The sequence below is a fragment of the Dreissena polymorpha genome, chromosome 8, assembly GCF_020536995.1.
Source record: "Dreissena polymorpha isolate Duluth1 chromosome 8, UMN_Dpol_1.0, whole genome shotgun sequence".
NCBI classification, from domain to species: Eukaryota; Metazoa; Mollusca; class Bivalvia; order Myida; family Dreissenidae; genus Dreissena; species Dreissena polymorpha.
This window is the reverse complement of record NC_068362.1, coordinates 82,778,941-82,806,680: the sequence shown is the minus strand read 5'-3', so window position 1 is coordinate 82,806,680 and position 27,740 is coordinate 82,778,941. Positions and strand designations below refer to the sequence as shown.

General features: G+C 36.7%; 2 protein-coding genes across 2 annotated transcripts in view; both read right to left on the bottom strand.

Annotated features, from left to right (window-relative positions):
• Positions 1 to 12,135: 12,135 nt before the first annotated feature.
• Positions 12,136 to 12,951, bottom strand: LOC127840692 (putative nuclease HARBI1). Its single transcript, XM_052369106.1, has one exon. The coding sequence runs from the start codon at positions 12,949 to 12,951 to the stop codon at positions 12,136 to 12,138; it is 816 nt and encodes a 271-aa protein (XP_052225066.1).
• Positions 12,952 to 14,351: 1,400 nt separating this feature from the next.
• The window catches only part of LOC127840691 (uncharacterized), a 50,087-nt gene continuing 36,698 nt past the window's right edge, over positions 14,352 to 27,740 (bottom strand). Inside the window, exons 6-8 of the mRNA XM_052369105.1 lie at positions 17,724 to 17,999; positions 16,908 to 17,102; positions 14,352 to 15,829 (exon numbers count right to left, since the gene is read on the bottom strand). Of these exons, the coding sequence (XP_052225065.1) occupies positions 15,440 to 15,829; positions 16,908 to 17,102; positions 17,724 to 17,999 (861 nt within the window). The 3' untranslated portion in view covers positions 14,352 to 15,439. The remainder of the gene's footprint in view (positions 15,830 to 16,907; positions 17,103 to 17,723; positions 18,000 to 27,740) is intronic.

Sequence of the window (27,740 nt, the reverse complement as noted above, 5' to 3'; positions counted from 1 at the left end):
TTATTACAATTAATAATACGTTTCGCGCTTCGCACTCTATAGCGCCTTTATTAGTAACTAGGTGGTTGCTAGGATAGTGGAACAAAGAAGTTTTTTTTAATTCAAAACCAGAAAGTTTCACCGGTTCGCGTATTTGCCCAGTCCCTGTGATCTTTTATTATTGCCCAGTCCCGGTGATCAGTTATTAATCAAAAGAATTAGCTTTGCATTATTGGCAATAAATGTTGTAGTAAATGTAATAGGCACAAATGCAGTACTTATTTACACTTATTTACACACAAAAATCACCACTATGCAAGATATTCTGACAACAAAAATAATATATACATTGATCCGTAAAATAACTTCTCCTCCCATAAGCGAAAAAAAAACGTATTACATACTAGTCGCCGCACTTCAGTGCGACGCCAATTAAGTCTGAAGTCCACGAAAAAAATAAAACATATGACACGATCAATATATTTCACCATATCATGGATACTGGATTTTTTCAAGAAATAAATTGTTTGAATGTTAGCTAAAACATCATTTGTTAACAAATGAAAAATATATCAATATCTGTTGCATAGTTGTTGAGGATTTACATAGGCGGTTACAATATTTTTTATACGCTTATATACAACTTACACTAAGTCCATATCACTTTACATATACACGTTTTGTGCTTCATGTGGATGCCATATGGCTGCTCGTGGTCCTATGTGGGTCACTTGTGGTCTACCAATATTTATTATGTTTTGAGCTGTCCGACATAGTAATTAACAACATTACAGATATCAAGATGTACCATTTTATTACGCAGCAACATATGAGGCACATGGATGTTTTGCTGGGATTTAAAGTTCGTTTGAAATGATTTTGATGTTTGTCTGACTCTTGCCATCTTGAGATCGTGGCTTCTTGAACTTTTTTGTCCATGGTCTTCATAGCATGCTAGAACATCTTTGGTCATACTATAGAAAACAAAATTTAAACAAGAACGACAACAAGGCGTTGGCTTCCGCCATTAGCCTAACAATCAGTATAATTTAAGGCCGTAAGTGATATGACGTTTAGTTTAAGCTTTAAACACTTATAAAAAATGTGCAGTAAAGTGGAAACGATGGTCCTAAAGGAAGATATTGCGAAGTGAGGCGCACAAGTTTGGTGAAGGACCATCCTAAAACATTTGCGTTAACTTTCTTAAAGATTTCCAAGAAATTTAGAAAATACATGTATGACAGGACCAATCTCCACACAGAGTTGTCGTTCCTGCTCTCACATACAGCTATGCTGGTTCCAGTCAAATCTCTGTGCGGATGTTGTGACAAGACTTCAACACTGTGACATAAAGTGTAATTGCGACAACGTAACGCCCGCCTGCACACCAACATGCCCGTTGTTCGCTATATAATCTATTAACCATATTTTTCGTAACAAAAAAACAATCCGTCTTAAAACGATAAAAGCTTGGATAATCGCCCTGTGACTGAATAAGAAATTAAATGATTCATTTTGGCTAAGCATTTCTGTTTACCACTATATATGCAGTTTTTTTATTGTGTACAAATGGGATGGTACAATTACTGTCGTGGTTAATTATTCTGCGAAACATTTTAGATTGATTCGGGGATGTCATCTACGTAATTTCAAGAGCAAGTCATTAGGATTACACGGACATCCAGTCTTAATTCCTTGAAGAATATAAAAAAGTAGCTAAACTTTGATAAAGAGTTCTTTCGACATACTTTTCTTATACAATCTTTATATTTAACACATGGCATGAAAACTTACCGGTACGTAAAAATACAAACACCTGCGGCAATCGATTCGATTTTTTTTTAGACATTTAGGAAATGTTAACTTACATAATTGGTTAAAAACTTAAAAGTGCATGTATATTAATAGCTATAGCATACATTTTAAGGATTCATGTAGGTGGTTTTAATAAACTTATACGCTTAATTACAGCGTACACTCAGTCCCTATCACATAGTAACGCTCAGAATCCTATGTGCATGCACGCCATTAATCAATCAAAGCACCGACAGCATTGAAAGGATTTTGGCAAGATACAGGGAAGTGTTTTCTGACGTTAATTTAAAAGGAACTGTGCATCAAATAAAAACCTAAATGGGTATCAACAAGAGCAGTTTTTTATAAAAAGAATACGTACAAGTAAATGAAACAAGAAGTGATAAAATATTGCAAAACATCCTATATCAGTAGGAAAATAGAAAATATGTATCACGGAAGCTTAGTTTTTGCGATCAAGTAAATGCCCGCGCATCCGTGCAGTCTGATCAGGAGCTTCACTATCCGCTTACATGAAATCTTGTGTGAAATTATAGCGGACATGGTAATTCCATGATCTGGAGCTACACTGTCCGAATATGGCGTTACACCCATTCTCTCATGACGCGCTCATTTATAATTTGTTTTGATGTTTAAGCAAAGTTGATACTTGTTATGCCATTCAGTTACCTTTGAACGACATTTCGTGGAACAAAACCATTTTTATGTTCATTTCCATGGGCCTCATCCTAGATTGGCACACATACCGCATTGATTATGGTAATGTCAGAAAAATCACGTTGTTAAAAGAAATGTTTTAAAATAATTAATATTCGCTTGAGAAATAGTAGGATATGTTAACATATAGCGTTTCTTCTTCATGGGTGTAGCACGTTCGATGATAGATGTAATGGCAAGCAAGCACTTAACATAAGAAGCAGTGGAAATGCATTAAAAAACCCTCCGTTAAAATTTTGTCCGTCCTTTTGCTTGTTTTTTTTGTATTTGTCTGTCTTATTATGCAAAGTACACGTTTGTTATTATTCTGATTAGTCTTCATTACTTGCGCCGCACTTCAATAAGAATAAAATATTTGACGTAAAGATGATATATGTAAGTAATACATTCTCAGTTAGGTTTGCTGTTGTTCAATGTTTATTCGTTTTTTCCCGTGTCAATGTTTTAAAATAGTATTACATTAATAAATACACAAAACATGTAAACGTTCAGGTTGACGCGATTTTTTCAATTTCAAGTTTTGTTATATGTGTTTTATTTATTTTTATTTACATATTGACTTAACCCAACGTCTTACGCCCATTGTTTTTATTAATGGAATATTTGACGTTTGACATTTTCAAATATTCAGTTAAGTATACTTGATAGATGTATATCGCACCGATTGATATCTACTTCGCCAGACACGTTCGCTGGAAATCAAATTCGTATTAAACCGAGTTCTCGGTCGGACAAAATCTTCGAGACCGGGTTAAAACAATATTGCTCACAGCAGGAGGAATTCAAAATGTTTATATTGCAGTGCAACAAACCTCATCCATATACTTTCGAAGGCAATATCTGTACCGAAATTTAATCGTTGCAAGAACGCCATAGATGACAAGGATATACTAGTACGCTTTTCTGATTACTGTGTCTGTATTCAAAGTTAACTATTATTTAGAGTGTCATTGTAACCAGAATGTCATTTATTGTGTGTTGCTTTTTGTCTTGTTTAAAAAAAAACTATAAAAAAAACTAATAAGAATTAAACGCTTAACTTTAGGCGCAGCGTTGATTCATACAATGCATCTTCCATTCATAAATGTGCTCATTTTCTTCTTTTTTTCCCAATTCTAATTGATTTTAATTGATTAAAGTGAACAGTGCATATTTCAAATAATGAATTTGAATAAGCAAGAAAGAAAACAAACTTGCAAAAATAAAATTTAATATCGATTTCTTTAAGAGTTGTACGACTCACACGACGCTCTTAATTTGATCATTCATAGTATTGATGAATTTATGTTGGGATGTATATATTAATTGTGCTAGAAATTAAAAATATCCACACTGACCGTTCAGGATGCAATGCTTTGATTTATTGATAAATTATATATATTTTTTTTTTAACTATTATTGCTTAACGTACATTCAGGGTTTCATATATTGTTCTTCTTGACGTCAATAGTTTTCGCCTATCATGCTACGATTATAGTCAAAGTTGTAATATCAAGTGAAACATTAAATAACGAACTGCTGACGGATGTGTTATGTAAACACATCAGTCATTAACGTGTTTTAGGATAAATATTTCTGGAACAAAAAAAAAGTATGTTAAATATGTTAATACATGGTAACTAGCAACTGATATTTATTATTGGCGAAAAGGGTGTCGTAATTAATGCATTTTATGTGCAGGTATGGCATGTTTACTTTCAGTTATTAATACAAAACAGCATGGACCGCGCGATTATTGTTGTGTTGGGATTTTACTGGTGGTGATAGCTCCGTAAGCAAGCGTTCATCAAAAGAACTGCTTTGGGAGGTGAAGGGAAGCTGATGTGTGCATTGAGTTTACTCGCAGCTACTGTCGGTGTCGCGGCATAGGAAAAGCACCGGGCCGCGGTGGACAACCTGACCGCATTAATGAACAATCGAGCGTCGTTTGACTTTCATTTGCATGCATATATTAGGAGTATAGCTGAGTGAGTTTAACCGCGTTTTTTGTAGTCAGTAAGGCACTGTGTTTGTAAATGAGATGAATTGGTGTAGACCATGGATAATAACATTCATGTTTTAATGAATATAACAATGTAAGAAATCAGGGCTTCGACGTATGTGATTAACATAGATGTGAGCGATATGAAATATGTATACAAAATACGTGTGTTCACGTTCCTCACTGAAAACCGTATACTGTTACTTTTGGAAAATATGCTCACTAACTTAAAGGTTGAATCTATATGAAAATACCGAACGAATACAGCTTACTAGCATACGCATTTTATAAGGTAAGTAATGAGATAACTATTTCAAATGGTTCTCTTGAATAACGTCCACATGTTTGGATAAAATAAATTTGCAATACTTATTAAAACAAGAGATTGCCAAGCAATATGTGCCCCTACCGGTGAAACTCCACCATTGTCAGTATTTTATTTATATATTTTTGTTGCCATAGCAACCAGAATTTTTGACGTAGGAACAAAATGAAATGACGTGCATAATCTCCATATTGCCATCTATCCATGTTTAAAGTTTCATGAACAAAAATGAAGAACTTTTAAGTTTATCGCAGGATCCAGAAAAGTGTGACGGACTGACAGACAGACTGACAGACAGACTGACAGACTGACAGACAGACGGAGTGCAAACACTGTAAATCAAACGATATCCGTGGTTAAGTAACGGAACTATTCGACGAAACTTACGGATTAGGAGCCAATAAAAAATAAAAATAAAAAATAGCGCTTTTCCTAATTCGCTATGAAAGACTGTCCTATTTTTGATAAAAAGTCCCTTAAATTTACATTTTTTTTTCCGAAGAGTCAAGAAAAACACGGTGACATGCTTAAGACGCGAATTTATATTGGTCTAATTTTAGGAAAGTACGACATTTTTAATAACATACAATTTTAAGAAAACTCACATAAACATGTCATTATATTGGGTCAAACCGCCAACTGTTAATCTAAATAGAGAGTCATTATTTAGTTTGAGGTCACATGGCTGTGTACCATCGGCATTTTGATTGTTTAAGATATCAGCACCGATATTCGTTTTTTTCTTCATGTTTTGCTCATACTTGTATGTTAGAAATTAAAAGTCTTAAAGCGGAGATCTCGATTTTAATGGTGATACTTGTTTTCAAAATGGGTATTCTTAAGTTTGAATATTAAATTGCCCTATAAGCAGTTGCGTGTTGGTTTAAGTTTAGGTCATAGGTCATGATTACATGTACCTTTGTCTAGTAGTCAAACATCTCTAAATACACTCAGATTTCAGTGCTTGCATTGTATGAAGACTTGCAATACTTCCTCTTAAAGGGACTGTCAACCACGACGACGATGAAAAGAAAAGTTGTAAAACACCGTGTTTTTTACAATTATTAGTTTATATTGATTAAAATATCACGACTGGTAAATTACATTTCATATTTTCAGTTTATTCGGTAATAAATTTTACTGGGTATGTCTACCAGGTAACTACCAGTTAACTATAAATAACGCCAGTAGATTGATCATCATCGTCACATGGTAAACCCAGGAATGCAAATTGTGCATGCGTAGTGCATTGTATATATTTTATATATAAAATGATCAATCAACTTGCGTTTTTTATAGTGTGTATATCGTTATATCACCTATTTTCGAGATGTACTTTCAATTTCACATCGCGAATTTTTATTAATGAATATACTGAAAATAACAACTTTTTTTAAGTAATGTAATATCAACTTCAACTTTCGTGTCCATGTCCTACCTAGTGTGTGCTACAATGACTTAGTTCATAATCTAGAAAATGAAAATAAAACAAAAACGATACCCGGTTTAATTTATAAGCTACCAAACAGCGCCTATGGTAGGAAATCAAACTATCTGCAGAGATAATTGAAAAGCTGTTTACTCCCTTTTCAGCTGCCTCAGATTGGAAAATAATTTCCATCCGTCTGTCACATCTTTCTCCCCGTCGGTCCCTCAGTTCATTGGTCTAGCTATTCGTCCGTCCGTCAGTTCGTTCGTCTATCTGTCCGTCCGGCGTTCTCTGTAAGCTGAGAGACTAGATAATGATGAGATAATGACCGCGTGTAGGTACCAATATGCCAACTGAAATACCACTTTGCGAGAGGCTTTACATTCTTTAGACTAGTCTTTTACGATGTATTTCTATTTGTAAACATGCGAGTATTTGGTGCAGTTAAGTGGAGCCAGGTGGACAGGATTTTGTACAGGATACTCTTAGGGATAGAGATGTCTATTTTCATAATGATTGGTCAAACGGTTTTGTGAAATGTGTAAAACATACACAACTTGTGTGCAATAGAGCGGACACAATTAATTTTTGACAGATTACCACGTATTGCATCATATTAACCCGTTTTGAAATCTTAAACAGATTTCACCATATGACCGTATATTCCTGAACCAGATTACCGTATAATCCTGTATTAGAAGCATTCAAAAGTGAAACACATTTTGCTAGAAATATCGCATCTAAGAAGAATGAATTCCACTAACATTATGTGAATATATCCTTTATCACTTCTCTCAATTTTCTGGTTTAAAAATTAATTGCGAGAAAACCCATGTTATTTGGATAGGTTCCTTAAAATATAGCACCCGTTCGATAAAAACGAAATGGAAGTTGGATTGGGGAAACAATAATGTTAAACTACTTGGCATAGAGTTTCATATTGACTTGGAAACAATGGTGTCGTTAAATTTTAATGATAAAATACAAAGTATTGCAAATTGTATCAAATTATGGAATAGAAGAGCGCTAACGCCAATTGGTAGAATAACAGTTGTAAAATCTCTTTTATTACCGCTGCTAACAAATTTATTTTCTACATTACCAACCCCGAATCAACAAATATTAAATAAAATAAATAGCATGTTCTACGAATTTTTTTGGCAAGGTCAGCCAAGAATAAAAAGTCAAGTACTTATAAAAGATTATGACAATGTAGGTTTAAAAATGGTTAATGTCTTTTCGTATGTTAAAAAGTTAAAAATTCTATGGTTAAACGGACTTGTTATAGTAGTACATGCCATAGATCTGCACTTAAAAATATAATTGTATTAGAAAATATAGTTAACTTCGGAAAAAATATATGGAGTTATGTGTAAGACAGATGTTTAATCCTTTTTGGAAAGACGTATTCGAATCTTTCGCAGATTTTATCGACCATTTTCCAATAGACAATATCACGAAATTTCAAGAACTTCCATTATACTTTAACCATAAGTTTTCAATTGGACATGGATATTTAATGTTCCTATTTGGTATTATAAAGGAATACGATTTGTCAAAGATATCATGAATTACAATGGAACATTTTTAACTAGAACGGAATTTGAACAAAAACTAGGCGCTAGCGTGAACTTTCTACAATTTGAAGGAATACTAAAGGCGATTAAAAAATACTTAGGATCGCTTAAACTTGATACAATCTCAACAATGAATAATTATTATTGTTTCCCAATCATCCTGGGATATATTAAGCCTATATTATTGCACAACAAAAATAACTCATATATATATAACATATTTATACATAACAATGAAATTCCGACAGGCCAAGTAAAATGGAACAGTCTTTTCAGTATTGAAAGCTCAGAATGGACATGTCTTCATGCATGGGTATTTAAAATCACAAAAGATTCATACAACCAATGGTTCCAAGTGAGACTGACTCACAACATACTAGCCGCAAATAATTTGTTAAAGAAAAAGAAAATAAGTGACTCAGACAAATGTACTTTCAGTAAAACAGAAACAGAGACTCTTGTCCATTTATTTTGGAGTTGCAATGTCATTCAAAAGTTTTTACATCATATCACATCTGCTATTAAAAACATTGATAACAATTTTAGTTTTGATTGTAAAACATTTATACTGGGATCAGTTGGTAACCAATCTGAAAAGTAAAACGTTTTATGTCTCGAAATAAAACGCTTTATTTATAACTGTAGACGAAGAATGGTAAGGCCCGGTCACACCGCCAGAACTTTGCTTGAGCGTTCCTTGAACGGTATGAAGAGGGGCCGAATTTCGGCAACGCTCGTCACCGCGCACAAAATGGGGAAAAAAAATCGAAAACACGGGCGTTGCCAAAGCGATGCACCGCTGAAGCCAGCGTTGGTTTAGCGTTGGTTTAACGGTAGCGAGCGGTAGCGAGCGTTGGTTTAGCGGTGACGCGAGCGTTGATAGAGCGGCGTTCTGCGCATGCGCGCGTCGGCTCGGCGGGAGTTTAAAGTTGGTATAGCGGCAAACCGCTTCTGACTACGGAACTGAACGGATCGCTTTGAAAGACGTTCTGATAATTTTTGATAGAAGTCGATAGTTGAAGTTCATCATGCCACGTATACAAAAAATGTGGAAGGCTGGAGATGGAGAGGCAGCAGATCTAAGAAGATCATTACTGAGCAGGCAGCTGAACCAATGGAGGCAGGTAAATATAGGTAGCCCACTAGTTGTGTCAAGAAATATTCAACAACTGTGAAAAAATACTGTTATGTATTTTACTTCAACATTTTTAATTTATAATTCATTTGTTATATTTTGCAGAGACCAGTAATGCCACATCAGAATCCACTGCTAGCACAGCCACTGTTAACACAGCCACTGCTGCAACAGCCCAGGCAGGGACAGCTATTGATGAAGGTAATCGCCAATAGAAATATTACATTTAGTGATGATAATAATAATAATAATAAAAATAATAATAATAACCATAATCTTTCAATCACGTTGACAGTGTTCATGTAATATTCATTTGTTATATTTGCAGAGACCAGTAATGCCACACCAGAATCCACTGTTTGCACACCCACTGCTAACACAGCCACAGCCACTGCTACCACAACCCAGGCAGGAGCAGCTGCTGATGAAGGTAATCACCAATGAAAATGTATGAAATGTAGTGATAATGATAATAATGATAATAATAATCTTTCAATTACGCTGACCTTGCTCATTTATTATTCATTTGTTATTTTTTGCAGACTCTGATGACGAGCCCGAGAAGGCCCTGACACAGGACCAGCCTGACAATGAGGAAATACCACCCGGTGATGACCAACCTGAGTAGGGCCGTGCTACTGCTGGTGCTGAAGGTAATGATAATGTGATAATATGCAGTGAAAAATCAATACAAATTGATCTAAATAATATATGTTTCATTTATACATTTATTATTTCTATTCAACTGTTATATTTTTCAGACTCTGAACGGGACGATGAACAGCGTCAGCCGCAGAAGAGGTCTCGCCGCAAGGCCCTCCTGCTCGACAATGACACTCAGGAGCAACTCATCGAGTGGGTCCGAGAGCACGAACTTTTGTGGTGGAAGGGGGCCACCGACTACAAGGATACAAAGAAGAAGACGGAACTTTGGACCGGGAAGGCAAGAGAGCTGAACATTGAGGAGGGAGCTGAAGTTCTCAGGACATGGTGGATGTCAGTCCGGGACCTCTACGCTAAGCTTATCTGCAAGAAGTCTGGCCAGGCTGCAGCGAACTTGACGGACAGAGAACTGTTCATCCAGAGGAACTGCGCCTTCCTGCACAAGGAGGTCAAGCCCAGGAAAGGCCAGCAACTTAGAAACATACCCCTCACACAGGAAACTATAGCAAACCAGCCTCCAGAAGCCCAGCACTCGGCGTCGACCAGCATCTCTCGCCAGCCTTCCCACGACGTCGAGGAACAGGAAGAAGACGAGGGTTTCCTCTCGCTCATTGAAACTCAAGCGGCACTCACGAGGTCCCAGGGCACCCCACCTCCACTAGCTTTCTCCTCCACCACCACCAGACCACGCCGTGCCTCCACCAGAGCCCCGAGCCTGAAGACGCCCCTGCGATGCTGGAGATGAGAGATAGTATGAAGGCTACCAACACCCTCCTTGAGAGACTGGTCCAAGCCCAGGAGATCAGCCATGCACGACAGCCTTTCATCACGTACATGTCCCAGTCTCTCCAACAACTACCTGAGGCCCAGTACCAGCTCACAGTAGAGAAAATGACGGCCATCCTCCACGAGATGCAGCGACCCATCCCCCACCCCCTCCCTCCAGCTCAACCACCTCCAGCATCAGTACCTTCACCCACACTCACCTTCTACCAGCAGCGGCCGAATTGCTACCAGCCCCAGACTCAGCATAACGGCTTCCAGCAGCAGCCTCAGCCTGAGCACCAGCCTCAGCACTTCCAGCAATTGCAGACACCCAGAGGCAGCCAGCCGTCCTCCACCCCAAGGAGCTCCAGCGCAGAACTCATGTTGTCAGACATGCCGAAGTTTAACTTCATTAACTAAGCCAACATGAGCGCCGTCAGCGAGGGGTGGATTCTCCAGGACCTTCAAAGGCAGGATATAAATGCTCCATCCATACCAATCCCCGCCACAGCTCAAGGGACTGATGATTTACTGGCAGAGATAAGGGCCACCGTTGAGGTGAATTGAGACTGCTTGTGATGTGTTGAAGGGTCTGCTCAGTTATTTCATGTGATTTTTGTTTAAGGGATGAGCTGGCAAGCTGTTTTGATGTTTATTGTTTTTATGTGCACTTGTGTGTTTGGGTGGTTCTAAAAAGTTTTGAGCTTTAATAAACAGCATTTTTTATTAAACTATTCTTGACTACTTTATTTATTGGAATTTCTAACTTTAAAAAAACCCTTCAAGTATTAAACAAGACATGTTTTAACCCATTAAGACCCAGGCTATTTTTAGAGTTTACCTCTTTGACTAAAATTACCAAAAAGACAGCTTACTACAGGCTTAACGACTTACAAGACCCCATAGTACAGAAATCATTGAAAACAATAGAGCATTTGCTCCTTTTTGGAGCAAATGTTTTATTTTTTTCAATGGCTTCAGAAACTGAAATTTTCAGAGGTGCGGAAAGGCGCTACTGGGACTTAATGGATTAAACATAAAGTGCTTTTATTAATGTAATATGACATCAAGAATGAATCGTATCACATGTTTCTTTATTAATCTCATAACATTTCAAACAAACACAAGTACAATTTGTTCATTGCATGTCCAATACAGGGGCACCATTAACGTTCGAGTTCCTTTAACAATGACAAATAACATTTTCAACAAAGTAATCAACATATTACATGTATATGGACAATGCACAAGTGTATCCTCATTGTGTTCTGCGCAGTGTTCAGTTGATAGCCACCATTCTTTCCTGCCAGTCCACTGATCCTGCAGGGGAGTTGCACCATTGCTTAAGTAGGTTACGCTGCCTCTTCCCATTACGCGAGGCTGTGTTTGGGCCATGCACGACGATAGTGTCCTCCAAGTTCCGTCCTTCTCTCCATGCCCCAGGCTGCAGGTTGCCATCTGGTTGTGCACGGTCCACAAGTCTGTTCCGGAGCACTGGATAGCGGGTGCGCATCAGGTTGTGGAGGATGCAGCAAGCTTCCACGATGGTTCTGACAGTTGCATGGTGGTTAGCAGAATCACGAACCTGTTGGCCAGGATGCCGACTGCGTTCTCCACGACCCGTCTTGCCCTGGACAGCCGATAATTGAAGATGCGCTCTTCATGGGTGAGCTTTCTGGTGTTGTACGGCTTCATGAGGTAGGTCCGCAGTGAGAAGGCGTCATCTCCGATGATGAAGTAAGGAACATTCTAATTGTCATTGGGTAGGGGGTCTGGCTGAGGAAAGGCATGAATCCTGTTCTGGTCCAGCCCACGAGGGAGATCACTTTCATTGTAGATCTGAACGTCTGAGGATGAGCCATTGCCTGAGACGTCAACGTAGGTGAACTTGAAGTCAGCATCCACCATGGCAAACAGGATCACGCTGTAAAAGCCTTTGCAGTTGTAGAATTCTGAGCCAGAGTTAGGAGGAGCTTTACAGGCCACGTGCTTGCCATCAATGGCACCAACTGTGTGGGGAAAGTTCCATCTCTGGTACCATTTGTCAGCCAGGTCTCTCCATCCTTGTTCAGTTGTTGGGCAAAACAACAATTCATCTGTGTACTCCTCAATGATGGCCTTTACCACTTCTCTAGCTACCACACTGATGGTGTTGTGGGGAACCCTCCAGGCGTATTGCATGTTTCTGTAGGTGTTACCAGAGGCCAGGTGCCGTAGGATGATTGCCACTTTGAGACCAGGTTCCAGGCTTGGTCGGTAATTGGTGTCTTGTTTGGTCAATCGGGGGGGGGGGGGGGTCAGCCTCTGTACAACTTCATCAAACATGGCTGGTGGCATCCTCATAAAGTGATGGAAGGCTCGTGGATCCTCATTCCTTAGCTCCACCATCAGCTTGTGATACAGTCCATGTTCAGGCCTTCTCAGTATCCACTGTCTGACCCACACAACTCTGTCTCTCCTTCTTCTCTCTCTTCTCCTTCTGTCAACAGCTTGTTGCAATCTGAGGAGGTTCTGATTCTGCTGCTGGACTAGAGCACCAATCACAACAAGTCTCACAGCATCCATGGTAGAACACTTTTAATGTAACTGAGCAAATTAAAATGAGGTCTGCACTCAACGGTAGCTCGATTTAAAATGGACTCCTGACTCATTTCTCCCCGTATTTACAGCCAAATTCTAGTCCCGCTCCAACACCTCAATACCAACGCCAAACCAAAGTTCATCACTGCAATGGATCGCTACTTCAACGCCCGACACCGTATCAGCAATTCCGTGTCCGTTCGAAAAACGCTTACAACCGCTTCACCAAAGTTTGTGCAACGTTGAATCACCGCCCGGGCAAAGCTGGCGAAGCAGCGGTTGTCCAGCATTCAAGATTTCTGCGTTGGCCTTGCGGACCCAAACTTCCACTAACTTGCGTCTAGCGGTGTCAAACTTTAACTGAGCGTTGGTGGAACGGTGGTGAACTTTGGCGGAGCGGAAAATTGCCCGCTCCTCACCGCTCGCAATATTTTGTGCAGCTCAAAACTTTCTGAGCGGTAGGAGAAACCATCAGCGGTGACCGAGCGTATACGGCTGCCTTAACGGGGGCCAACTTCTGTTTAACGGTCGTGAACGGTCGTGAACGGTAGCGAGCGGTGATGATTGTTTTTCACCGCTCAAGGAACGCTTAAGCAAAGTTCTGGCGGCGTGACAGGGCCTGTAACCCCTACAACTCACGGTCTTCGAAGTAGCTGCAAAATAGCCTCTGCAGTTATACAAAACACGCATTTAGCCAATAGTGATACAAAGTTTGTGGGAATCGGTCGAATCTCTTTTTAAGACTAATTAACCTTAGTATTTTTGTGTTGTATTTTTTATAGCATTGGCATAAATTATTGTAACATGACTGATTGTATTGTAATTTAAATTCTTAGTATTCTAATAATGTTTGTATTCAACTGTATCATTCATATTGGCGAATAAATGGTTAAATATTTTTAGTATGTGAATATACAATTATTATATTGCGGTATTTATTTAACTTGTGCTGTATAAATACATTCACAACCTATGTATCCAAAATAAGTTCTTTTTGTTATCTCTGGCATGGAAGAATAATCAATTGGGCAATCTTATGATAAATCTTTTTGTCCCAAACATTTTAATTATAATTAAAAGCACCAGCAATGTTACACTTATTGACATGTTTTGCTTGCGTAAGCAAATACAATAATAAACACAATGTATCCAACCACAATAAAAAACACTGTATTCAAATCCAATCATAAACATTTTTTTTCTAATACAATCATCAACACATTATATACAAATACAATCATAAACACACTGTATTTAAATTCAATCATGAAAAAACTTCTTTAACAAAACAAAAAAACAAATGAACAGACCTTTACTGAATAAACAAAAAAACAATTTCTGCAAATGTTGCAAACACACTTAAATACAAGAGGATCCACTAATATACATGGTTTATGTTTCTAGGAACGTATGACACTTATATTTACAGCAATTAATACGATATAAACAATGGAACGTTCAGTCACCACAGCAATAAATACAACATTAGAATTGGAATGTTGAGTCGCAACAGAAAGAAGTACAAAATTAAGAATGGAATGTTGAGTCCCCACATTAAAAACAACATAAATAATGGGGTAAAATGTTGAGTCACCACATAAATAAGTACAACATTAAGAATGGAAAATTGAGTCACCACAGCACTATATACAACATTCAGAATGGAATGTTGAGTCTCGACAATTTGTAAAACATAGAGAATAGAATATTTAGTCCCCGCGATGCATACTACGTAACGAATGGAAGGTTGAGTCACAACAACAATTAATTCAACATTAAGAATGGAATATTTTGTCCTCACGATGTAAACTTCATTAAGAATGGAAGGTTGAGTCATAAAACAATTTGTACGGCATTAAGCATTGAATATTTTGTCCCACGATGTATACTTATTAAGAATGGAAGGTTGAGTCACATCAACAATTTGTACAACATTAAGAATGGAATATTTTGTACCAACGATGCATACTACACGAATAATACATGGTTGAGTCACAACAACAATTTGTTCAACATTAAGAATGGAATATTTTGTCCCCACGATTCATACTACATTAAGAATATAAACATGAATCACCAGGGCATAGACTTTCTTTTATTGTTGACCCATATATCCTCCCATCCAATCTAGTTTCCTACGGCCTTTCATGAAGCTGATGATTTGTGTCTGCTCCTGAAGACTAGTTCTTTGTCATCACTACCTCAAAGTAATCAACCACTTACCCCCTCCCATTCTAATGAATACAGAACAATTACTTCATTTAATCACTGACTCTACACCATTAAAAATCCTAAATATGAGTTGTAAGACATCACACAAACCAATACATTAACCCTAATGATGAAGACCCTTCTTACAAATGCCACTCCAAAAATAACAAACCGGCCCCTAACCCCCGAATAACACCCGAGCCCCCGACCCAAAACAAAATAAGGGCCATAAAGCCCCATTCTCCCCATAACACCCCAACCTTTAAGGCCAATGCTTAAGGCCCTTCTTTCTAACAATGAGGTCATTAACACCCCAATCCCATCGCGACATCTGCAGAATGATATCGTAGCCCTGTGGTTCCACGAAATTCTTAAGACTCAATTCTTTTCCCACCACATGTATGTATTCGATCGTCATCATTTTTATGTCCACCTTATCGAAAGGAATTGTCTGCAAAACGCGAAGTTCGTCCCCCTCGACATCGAGGCTGAAGAAATTCACCGTGAGCTGGTTCATCGCTAGCAGCAACGAGTACAAGGGGAAGCACTGAACGGATACTTCGTCCGGCGACATCCTATTTGCAACGATCCACGCTTTCGCTTCGCTGTTGTCTACAATGCGGCCCATGTTTAACGCTTTGTTGAATTTCACCTGTTATAGATGTAAGGTAGTCTGTAAAATCATTATTTTTAGTTGAAAAACACTGCTTAATGCATGTTTAGTTTAAACCTATTTATTTTAGATCAATTTCATTTAAAGTACTACCTACTTATTTGAAACGCCCTCGAATCCGTTTCCTAGGACTAGAACCAGTAGTAGGTGGTCCATGGGGGAGATCTAAAGAACGCTCTTAGAGCGAGGATCGAACCCGAGACATCCTGGTCACTAGGTGGACACCATATTCACTACACCACGGCGCCCGCCACGCCTAATGTATGTGCGTAAAGCGTCATTCCAGAAAAGCCTGTGCAGTCTGCTAAGGCTAATCAGGGACGACACATCTGTCTAAACTTGATTTTCGGTTAGAGACTCCCTTTAAACGAAAATACAATAAAAGAGGAATGGGTCGTTCATGATAGCTTGCATGGACTGCACAGACTTGTCTGTGACAAAACTTTACTCACATGTATTAAGTAATGTTATTCCAGAACGCGACTCAAATGTTGATCCTTGTTAACTAAACATGGTCGGATAGAGCTGAAGATTCAAAAACCCATTGAAAATAAAAGCCTTTCGATGTTTGTACTCTAGAAAACTTAGCATGACCAGGTAGGGCCGAAGATTCAAGCAGTCGGTGATAGTGAAATCCTTTCGATGTTTGCGATTCGGTATACTTACCATCGCCGGGTTGGGCTGAAGATTCAAGCAGTCATTGATAATTAAAGCATTCGATATTGGGCTTCAGGTACCTTACCATGGCCGGGTAGGACTGCAGACCAGCAGGTAATGATATTGAAAGCATTTCGATGTTGGACTTCAGGTAAAGTTACCATGGTCGGGTAGGGATTAGGACTCAAGCAGGCATTGATAGTGAAAACTTTTAGATGTTGGGCTTCAGGAACATTACCATGGTCGGGTAGGACAGCGGACTCTTGAAAGCAGGCATTGATAGTGAAAGCTTTTCGATGTCGAACTTAAGGTAAACTTTCCATGGCTTAGTAGGGATAAGGGCTCGAGCAGGAATTGACAGTGAACGCCTTTTGATGTTGGACTTCAGGAAAAAACTAACCATGGCCGGGTAGGGATGAATACTCAAGCAGGCATTGATAGTGAAAGCCTTTCGATGTTTGGACTTCAAAGCCTGGTAGTTTGATGGATCGGCCTCAATCAACAGTCCGTTCCATTTGCGGACCTTTTCGAAAAACAAAGTGTTTGAGCTCTCCTCCCCATCCAAAGCTCCACATTCAACGTAGAAGCCTCCCTCCTAGAAAAGTACACAATACAAGATTCGACAAAAGGGCAATACTCAATGAAATGCATGGCATTCACTCATACAGAAATCACGAAAGCTATCCAACAGTAAGACATAACTGAGCATAAATCAGTTACTCGAATTGCTATTTGCAGCTCATTTGCCTTTTGGTATACCAGAACAATATTCGAGAGATGCTGTAAAAGCATGTTTTTTTTTTTAATCGTGTACATGTAGTTTCGTGTATTTCTGAATTTGGAAAATTCACACTCCTGCCATTTTCCGATGTGTTTGTGTAACCTTCGTGGATCGGTCAACCCACAATATCAAAGAAAAGTATTGTCCCACGAATAATATGGGCCGGGCTCTGTGAAAAGGGTGTTTAATGCATATGCATAAATTGTCGTCCCAGATTAGCCTGTGCGGACGACACTTTCTGTTTTTATGATATTTTCCGTTTCAAGAAAGTAATTTCTTAGCACAAATCAAGTTTAGGCAGAAAGAGTCGTCCCTTATTTTCCTGTGCGGACTGCACAGGATAATCTGGGACGACACTTCACGCACATGCATTAAACCCCCTTTTCACGGAGCACGGCTCAAATGATTTTACAATATATACAATAAAAAATGTACCATATAATTGAGCCTGCTGTCGATGAAAGGCGCCTGTCCGCTTGAAGGGTCAAGTCTTTCCGGTTTATCAAGATGATACGGCTCCAGAAACGGAGGCTCGATGTAGTAATCCTGAATCAGCCGAATCAATCGCGGGTCATCATGACTGACCTTGGCCTCGTTAAGCGCCTGCATAGCGGCCTTGTAATCAAAAGACGAATTTCTGTCTTGAGAAAATACCATGGGCAGAAAGCTCTGTTCGTGGATCGCCGAACGCCGTTCCGCTGAAAATGAGCCCTGGAGATTCGGAGACTTTTGATGGGCAGGCGGGTCTTGCATGCAAACATTCGCTGCAGTGATTGGTTGCGTCTGATTTTTGTAAATGATGTAGAATACTGATATCAGCACAGCTGAACCAATCAGATAAAACAGTTTTGAAAACTTCATGCCGGCGGTTAAAACTAAAATAATGAAAACAAAGGTAAACTAGAGACTTTGTATAAAAATGACTAATTTCCCCATAGAGCATAGACTTGACTAGTACTCCCTGTGGCATAAACTTTACTTATGCCTCCCTAGGGCATAGACTTGACTTGAACACCCTGTGGCATAAACTTGACTTATGCCCCCTAGTTCATAAACTTGACAAATAGCCTCTACTACATGAACTTGACATATGACCCTTATGGCATAAACTTGACAAATAACCCCTAGGGCATAAACTTGATAAATACCTCATACGGGATTAACTTGACGTTTACCCCCTACGGCATAAACTTTTAAAATAAACCATAGTGCATAAACTTGACTAATAACCTCTGAGCACAAGCTTGACTTATATACCCTTTACCTCGCTGTCATTACTATACCTTTGTTCAAGGGCAAGGGCACTTAACTCAGTGCCCGTAGTCATAAAACAAAGACTATTCTTTACATTGTTATGTTCAATAATTGCTTTAATTTAAATACAACTTCGCAAAAACCTTCTCTATCTACATCATTCGCCATTTATAACATTTTCTTAATGACATAATTTATGATTAGTGGTAGACAGTATATATTAAAACGCGTTGAACAAGCGTTAATCTTTCTGCCAAAATTTTGATGAAAGGAGCACTGACGATGTTCATTTGTTGTGCACTTTGACCTTTAATACAAATAATTTACTTTTCAAATATCTTTTTTTCTTTATAAACATCACCCTAGCTTTTTGTGTGTGTGCATACATTTGATTTTTGCCACATAGTAATACATACATTCATATAACATTCATGTAAAATTCGCGCAACATACATAGATGGTCATAAACACATACATGTAGGGTGTGTATAGCCATAGAAGTAGTAATCCAAGATTTATATACAACACATGTTTCAAATTAGAAAAAAAGAAAAGAAAAAAACCCTGTATATACTTAATAGATTAAAGATTCACATTAATTGGTATAAACATAGTTGCAATTATATCCCATTCATGTTTAACAATTAACATATACTTTTCTTCTTTTTTTAAAGAAAAAAAACAAAGAAAAAAAACATTGGTTTACATATTAAAATAAAGTTACACCTGTATGCATGCATATCTTTTTTCTATAAATAATACATGTATGCACATAAGTAAAATGAATTATTTAATTGCTGAATTGCATTATGTGTATAACATTTATAGTGCAGATTTAACAAAGTTCAGATGTGATGCACTATACATATATTAGGTGTTATGAGTAATAAAGTAGTTGTAGAGGATGTCTGAAAATGTTTTGACTAATGACCAGTTTTTTATTCTTCTTCTGTTGTTATTGTAGTTTTGTATATTTCAAATGTTTGCTTCATGCTATTTACAAGTCCAAATTTTGAGGGATTTCTTTTTTTTTCTTTTGACAAAAATGTACCGTTTAATTTCAAGGCACACACTGTTTATATCAGTCATTTTTGAATTTGTAATCCCAAGTATTAGATCTTGACATGTCAGCTGATTAAGTAAGCTATGTCTACTTCTCATGATGATTTCAACGGCAAATTAACGATTTCTTAAGTATAGGGGCAGAACCAGTACAAGTGTGTTATGTTTTCTATTTCATTATAACAGAATGTACATAGATCGTTGGCAACGATTTTCATCTTGAACATAAGAGATTCTGTTCCCAAGATTCTGTGGATTATTCTACACTAACCATCTAATATATGTATCCCTATTTAAATTGAACACCATAAATATGTTTGTCTTCTTTAGGACTGGTTACCTTTTTTTTTTATATAAGTCGACAATATAGGGCCTTGGGCTTTGTTGTTTAAATTTGACATGTTATGATAATTTCCAATGTACCTTCGTATAATGCTAGTTAATTCCTGGTATAACAGGAAAATAACATGTGTTCCTGAAAGTATATCCAGAGATTCTTTGGAAATAAATCACTTTCTATCATAATGTTTCTAACAAAACGGATACCTCTTTCATATAAACTTTTCATATCAATATGACTATTTTTCATTTTAAAATTATGATTATAAAGTAGTGGCATATTCTTTTCAAATATCATTTTACCACATAATTGACCACTTTTGAAATTAAATTTAAGTTCTTACAAAATTATCCAAGTAAAAAGGGAAAATGGATTTATCACATTTCGCGATGTAAAATAATAAATAGTTGTTCAGTTTGAGAAAGAGATGTGAAAACAGAACATGCAGAATCTTATTAATGCAGACTATCATAAACAAATCTAGTACTTGCTAAAAAGACCTGAGATCAAATGTTATCTATAAACACTGTTTGACTCAAATAAATGACTCGGTTGATTATTAATAACATTACTAATGTATTTGTTTGTTTTTAAAAAGTCGGTGAATTTTGTTTAAAAAACACACACAACGAACGTTAAAAGTTTGTCATAAATAAACATACTGTGTATTATTATGCTATTAATTAATACAACATTAATAATCGTACACATGGCATTATTTTTCATTTTTTATAACGTAATAATTTTACTCATTGTGTTAAATAATTGTCTATTTCAGCATTATATAATATAAGGTTGCTTCAAAAATGAATATTTGTAATCTTCTAAATGATAGTCTTTCCAAATGCAAGAAATTTGAAAAAAAAGCAAATGTATGTGCAGTATTAAAAAAAGGCGAACAATCTTTGCTATCTAATTATTGACCTATATCTCTGTTAAATACTTTTGAAAAGGTTTTGAGAAGATACTCTATAAGCACATTTTCAACTTCTTCTGTCTGACAGAAAACAGAAGGTGATTCATCAAGGGGTTGAATCAAGATTTGCAAAGATATCTACAGGTGTCCCACAGGGATCTATTCTTGAAACGCTAATGTTTTAATATACATAAATGGCATTGTATCGAATATCCACTCATGTGTTAATCTCTTTGCAGACGATACAAGCCTGTATATGATTGTCAATTCTCCTGATCAGACAGCAACCTAAAAGACGAACTGCACGATTTTTTCAAATATTTATGAATTTATATAAAATGTGTTAAAAACTTATTATACATATATTTCAATATAAATTAAAATAAAATTTAAGAAGAAAATGTGTCGAAAAATGCGAAATAAGCCATATATTTAATTCTGAAATCGAACATGTCAGTACAGTCGAATTCGCCAGCATGCATGTACGATATGAATCTAAATTTAGTTTTACGGATCATTTTCAATTTCCTGCAACGATATCTATTCATACGACACACGAACACTAACTCCGATCCTAATAAAAAGACGAATGCTTCGGTTATTGTAGGAAAATATGTACGAAATATATTCGCCACAATCGGCTCGGGGCGCTAATTTGTCTTGGCTGCATTTTATAAAATTCGTCTTCAATGTATACTTCTTTCTTATGTTGTGTTATTGTATCATATTGTTATCAATATATTACAATTTAACACATATAAAAATCGTGCAGTCCCGCTTAAATGCAAGCTGATATTGACCGAATAAATACGTGGGCTGACTGGGCTCAACAATGGCTGGTAACATTTAATTCATCTAAATCAGAATCTCTCATCATATCTCGAAAACTAAACAAGCCTATCTACCCTCCGCTCACAATGCAACACGTAACTATCCCTGAAGTTTGTGTTCATAAATACTTAGGACCCCACTTGACCTATGACTGCTCATGGTACGAACATATTGCACATATAAAGAACAAAACATGGACAATGCTAAATATTATGCGTCAACTTAAACATGCTCTTGACTGGAAAGCGTTGGAAGTCATATTTCGCTCATTTATAAGACCCATACTTGAATATTCTGATGTTGTTTTTGACGATAGCTGCTAATTGAAAAAGATGATTTAGAAAAAATTCAAACTGAAGCTTCGCGAATTGTATCGGGCTGTTCCAAACTTGTCTCCATAATGAGCTCTATAAAAAAAAGTTGGGTGGGAGAAACTAAATGAAAGGCGCCGAAATCATAAACTTATTCTCATGTACAAAATTAATAACAACCTTTCACCGGCGTACCTTATATCTTTAGTTCCTGGTCCAAAAAAACATTTCGTATCCATTACGTAATGGAGCAAACATTAAAAATGTAACAGCTCGCATTACCTCATAATCAAACTCATTCGTACCATCCGCATTAACAAAATGGAACAATCTCCCACTAGAAGCACGTAATGCTGATTCTCTTCACTCGTGTAAAATGCTCCTTTCTAGAGATACTACTAAACCCAATTTACTGTGCTACTATGGCGAAAGGCGCAAACAAATGCTCCATTCTAGACTCATAACTCGATGTAGTTTATTAAATCAAGACCTTTATATGTGCAATATTGTTCAGTCACCTTATGTATGGAGCGGTAATCATGTAAACATTGTAATGCGCATTATTACAAACTTGTTATGCTTGTTTATTATCTTTTATGAACAATGTTATTCAAACACTTTTGAAATGTGTGTAAATGTACTTTTCTCTCGGTTATTTCCATTCCGCTTTTCAAGTGTCTTGTTATGATATTGACTGTTTAAGATCGGCAATTTGCAATATTGCAACCGCTAATCGCCTAATGCTTAACTGTAAACCGCAATACGCAAAACCGCAATACACGCTAAACTGAATTCGATAACGAAACTTAACTTGATGTCAGCTCTACTTAATGACGTCATCAAACGATAAATTTGCGTTCAGCAAGCTTTTTAATGTTTCACACAATTACTTAAAATAAGGTTGCGATTGTTTATTTTCGTATATAGATCAATGCTTAATAGAAATGAAATTATTGCAATTCGAATACATGGATTCAAATATTGAGTGACGTGTGCAAAACATGGTTGTCGACATTTTTCTTAGGGACAGATAGTCACAATATTATTTCAGTAAAATGCACGGCGCTAACGCGAGATTCGGAAAAAGAAATAAATTTCCGCGTTCTGCAGTTCACTTCAACCAAAATAGTACTAAAAAGTCATGCTTCGTTCATTTAATGTATTTTTTGTTATGGTTATTTCCCTTTAATTTTCATTAGATCTAATAAGCAAAATATGTGTTTATGTTTACAATTTAGTATAACGTCACTTTGATTGTCCGCGAACTGTTTATAAACAAAGTCAACGTCATTTGATTTTCACGATAAAGTGGAAGAAGTTAGGTCAATATAATTCTCATTTATAACCTTCAAATCGCAGATAACTTATTAATAAAATCGTGTTAGAATCGAAATAATCGATGTGTAAGCGTGGGTTATTGCGGTAATAACCAACGGTTTGTCGTTCCGATGCTTGTTACCAAACCACTCGGGCTACGCCCTCGTTGTTTAATCACTACACATCGGAACTCCAAACCGTTAGTTATTACAGCAATAACCAACGCTTACACGTGGATTATGACTTAAAAATAAATTAGTGCAAACATCTTTTTGAATGAAATATATGCAGGAAAACAAGAAAAACAACCTCAAGCATCATTGCCACTTCCTAACCACCAGTGTTGACATTTCAAACTAGAGACACTCGGTGATGAAAATGTTTTGCACACCCACTTTAAACAGGCCATAAAATATATGTTTGTCATGCCAAAACGATATTTACATGCATACAGCAAAAAATAAAACAATGGAGGGCAAGAAACCGTTTTCAGACTAGAAATTTGTCTAAAGGGCACCGATGCCCTACTGATTTGAACTTGACATAACTTCGGACGGTTAGGCGGACATGGGAAACTCTTAATACCCTTTTACTAGTCTTCGAATGTAGGAGCTTAAAAACCAGATTCTCAAAGTGCACGACTCGGAAGGCGGACATAACTTATCACTGTTTCCTATGGATTTTGCTTTTTCTATCGATTCCTTACCTATCATATTTATGCAAGCTTTATATTATCGCATTACCATATGCCTGCTAGTGCTTATGGAAGTAACCACTAATCAACAAAATTTGTTTCTCTGACAAAATGTTGAAAACAACAGACAATCTCCTAAAAAAGCCAGTAACTTTTAGTATTTCCAACAAACATAATTCAACTTGGTAAGTTACAAAATTGAGAATAATCCCAATTATTATTTAATTTTAGTATGTTAAAATATTTATATAGCTAGAAATGTCTCCAAAGGGTTCCCTGCTGATTTCTGCTCATCAGTAATTTAGAGGACAGATGCACAGATAGACGATGGTAGCTTTTAATGCCTCTTCAACTAGCAGAGCATAAAATAATTGAAAGTCATTAGATCACATGCTCATTTAAAGAGACTGTCAACCACGACGACGAAGAAAAGAAAAGTTGTTAAATACGTTTTTTTTTTTTAAATTATTAGTTAATATTGATTCAAAAATCATAACTGGTATATAACATTACTTGAAAAAAAGTTGTTAAGTTTTCATTTTTTCAGTATATTCGGTAATAATTTTACTTGGTATATCTACCAGGTAACTACCAGTTAACTATAAATAACGCCAGTAGATTGATCATCATCGTCACGTGGTAAACCCAGGAATGCAAATATATATATATATATAATGATCAATCTTCTTGCGTTATTTATAGTGTGTACATCGTTATTTCACCTATTTTCGCGATGTACTTTCGATTTCATATCGCGAAATTTTATTACCGAATATACTGAAAATATAATTTTTTTTCAAGTAATGTAATATACCAGTCGTGATATTTTAATCAATATAAACTTATAATTGTAAAAAGATACGGTACTTTAGAACTTTTCTTTTTTCGTCATTCGTGGTTGACAGTCCCTTTAAAATAAAAATTATTATGAGTAAAATTACTGTATTTCGTAGAACATTGATATTAAATTGAATTATATACATTTTTTACTGCATTTGAGGAAAAAAGATGTTTTGCCATTGAGAATATGACCGAATAATGGCTGCACAATCAGCTGAACTGGCTACTCCAAATGGATTCCTGCATGCGAGTTTTGTTGGTGGTCAGAACACCCGACAGGTGTGGTTTTCCCCGGGTACTCCAGTCTTTATCCACAGCACACGACCCCATCAAAATAAAATGGTGCAGCCGGTAGGGGACCATATTGCTTGACAATAGCCTTGATGGAAATAAAATTTTCGTACCCACATTTTTTTCTTACCCACAATTTTCGTTCCTAATGTTTTTTTTTGTACCCAAATTATTTTTGGCATAAACTTTTTGTACCGAAAATTTTTGTATCCACATTTTTTTGTTCGTACCCATATTTTTCTTGCCAAAATTTTTGTTTCGTACCCAAATTATTTTTTGGCATAGTTTTTTCGTACCCAAAATTTTCGTACCCACATTTTTTTCGTAACCAAAATGTTCGTACCCACATTTTTATTACCCAAAATTGTCGTACCCACATTTTTTAGTCCCCACTCATTCCATCCCGCGAAACCCTTAAGGTGTCGCAACTCTAGTAAAATAATTAGCTTACGAGATTTACGGCAAACAACCATGCTTATCTATGTTTTCGTTAAAAATCATGCAGTCTATGAAATGAATCCTTACAAAACTTTAATTAATGTCACCTTTTAACCGCTCGTCAACTAGTGGCAAGTAACTCCATGCTACAACTGACAAACTTGAAGGGAGACAATTTATGTCAATACCGTTTCAGTTACAGCTAGCTATGACAAGTATTAGTTTTGTATTCGAATTGCAGTCAAGCGTATTGCGATTTATCGTTTAGCATCAAGCATTAGCGGTTTAGAACATTGCCTAATCAAAGCGCCGAAAGCGCTGTAGGTGTTCGCTGTTGTATTAGTTTAGACGCAACTCAGTTTAAAAAATTATGTTATAGCTTTTTATATTGCAAGATTTAAATGAACACAACCCATTCAAATTTATAAAGAGTGTGCAGGTCCAGATGTGTTTTTTTAAAATCATTAATAAAAAATATAATTTAAGCTTCATTTTGGGAAAACAGGGCTTACTGCATATGCGTTAATTGTTATCCCCAGTACCAGAGACTCTCTTTAAACGAAACACATTACAAAATCAGAAATATCGTCCTTGATAAGCTTGTGCGCATTGCACAGGCTAATCAGTTTGCACAGGCTTATCTTATTTGACATGCATTAAGCCCCGTTTTCCCTGAAAGCAGCAAATATGTACAGATTTCAATGATAAACACTACACTGGCCAATCTCATCTTACAAGCTGTTAAACACTATTAGTCATATAAACCCACCGCAGTGTACCAGTGGTGAACTATAAACAGGCAAATGTGGTCGTTATCTTTCCTAGCAGACGCTCGTAGCATTTGTCGTCTGCTGTAACAGGCAGTGGTTGTCTTTCCATAGCGTAGTTAGGGCTTCTAAGCACATTCTGATTTGCAAAATATGCTCTGTAAAATTAGTGTGAGCTAACGCTCACACTAAAACTATACGGACAGTACCGTAAATCCACGAATATAATACGCCCTCGTGCATAATACGCACCCCCGAGTTTGGTCAAAATTTATCGGTAAAAATTGAAAATCCGAGTAAAATACGCACTAAAAAATAAATGTCCGAAATCGGCCATTTCCGAAAAAATGTGTCAATATATTTTTGTGTTGTGAAAATAGCAAATCAATTTGGTGTTGTCAACTATCTAATACCCCGGTATATTGATCGGGGTGTGTTATAGTGCTGTTGTTATGACAGTTGCATAATAAATATCTCTGCCTATTGTTTATATTACCATTGATTGTTACAGATAACACACGGGCCCCTTGCTGACATCCGGGTCAAGCAGTCATAATTACAAAAGAAAGAAGCAGAGACGCTGTTTTTTGTTTTCACATTTAATTCAATTTGACAATATTCGGGACGATTATAATTATAATAATAATAAAGTAATAAGAAGACAAAATGGTTACTTCCGTTTTCATAGTTGTCTAGATGAATTACTTTTTCTTTTTTCGAGTTACAAACTCGATACTTTAATATAACTTAAAACACAATTAAACCGCTCGTGTTTTTCATGATCTCTTTAATTAAAATACGCTGCTGTCATTAAGGCTAGTTTGGGAGTAAAAAACAATTTAATTAGTTAATTAATTTATAATATAAAGAAACAAGTTTTAATATTTAGTTTCGTATTCGAATTGCAGTCAAGCGTTAGAAGTATTGCAGTTTGTCGTTTAGCATTAAGCATTGGGCACTTAGCGGGTTCTACATTGCGCATTACAATTTGGACATGAATACCGCTCCATATTTATGTAGGTGTGGAGCAATCGAAGCCGTATATCATTATTTTCTAGAATGCGACCGCTTCAGGCAACAACGAGAAGTTCTAATCAATGCAATTACCCGATTGGCACCTACATCTCCAAACAAATTATTGTATGGAGATGAAAGTATTGACTATCAGAAAAACACTCGTATTCTTTATTCAGTTTACACGTATATTAAGCACAGTAAACGATTTAATACCTAGTTATCTGTCACATCAAAACATAAAAAAAAATACAATCAAAAGTAACAAAAAGCTACCTTTCAAACATCTGTGTTCCACACTATATCGGAACGTTTCATTAGCTTCCTTCGTCCGCTCCCTGTCTCACTGTCCTTTTTCGTTACCTCTTATTGTATTA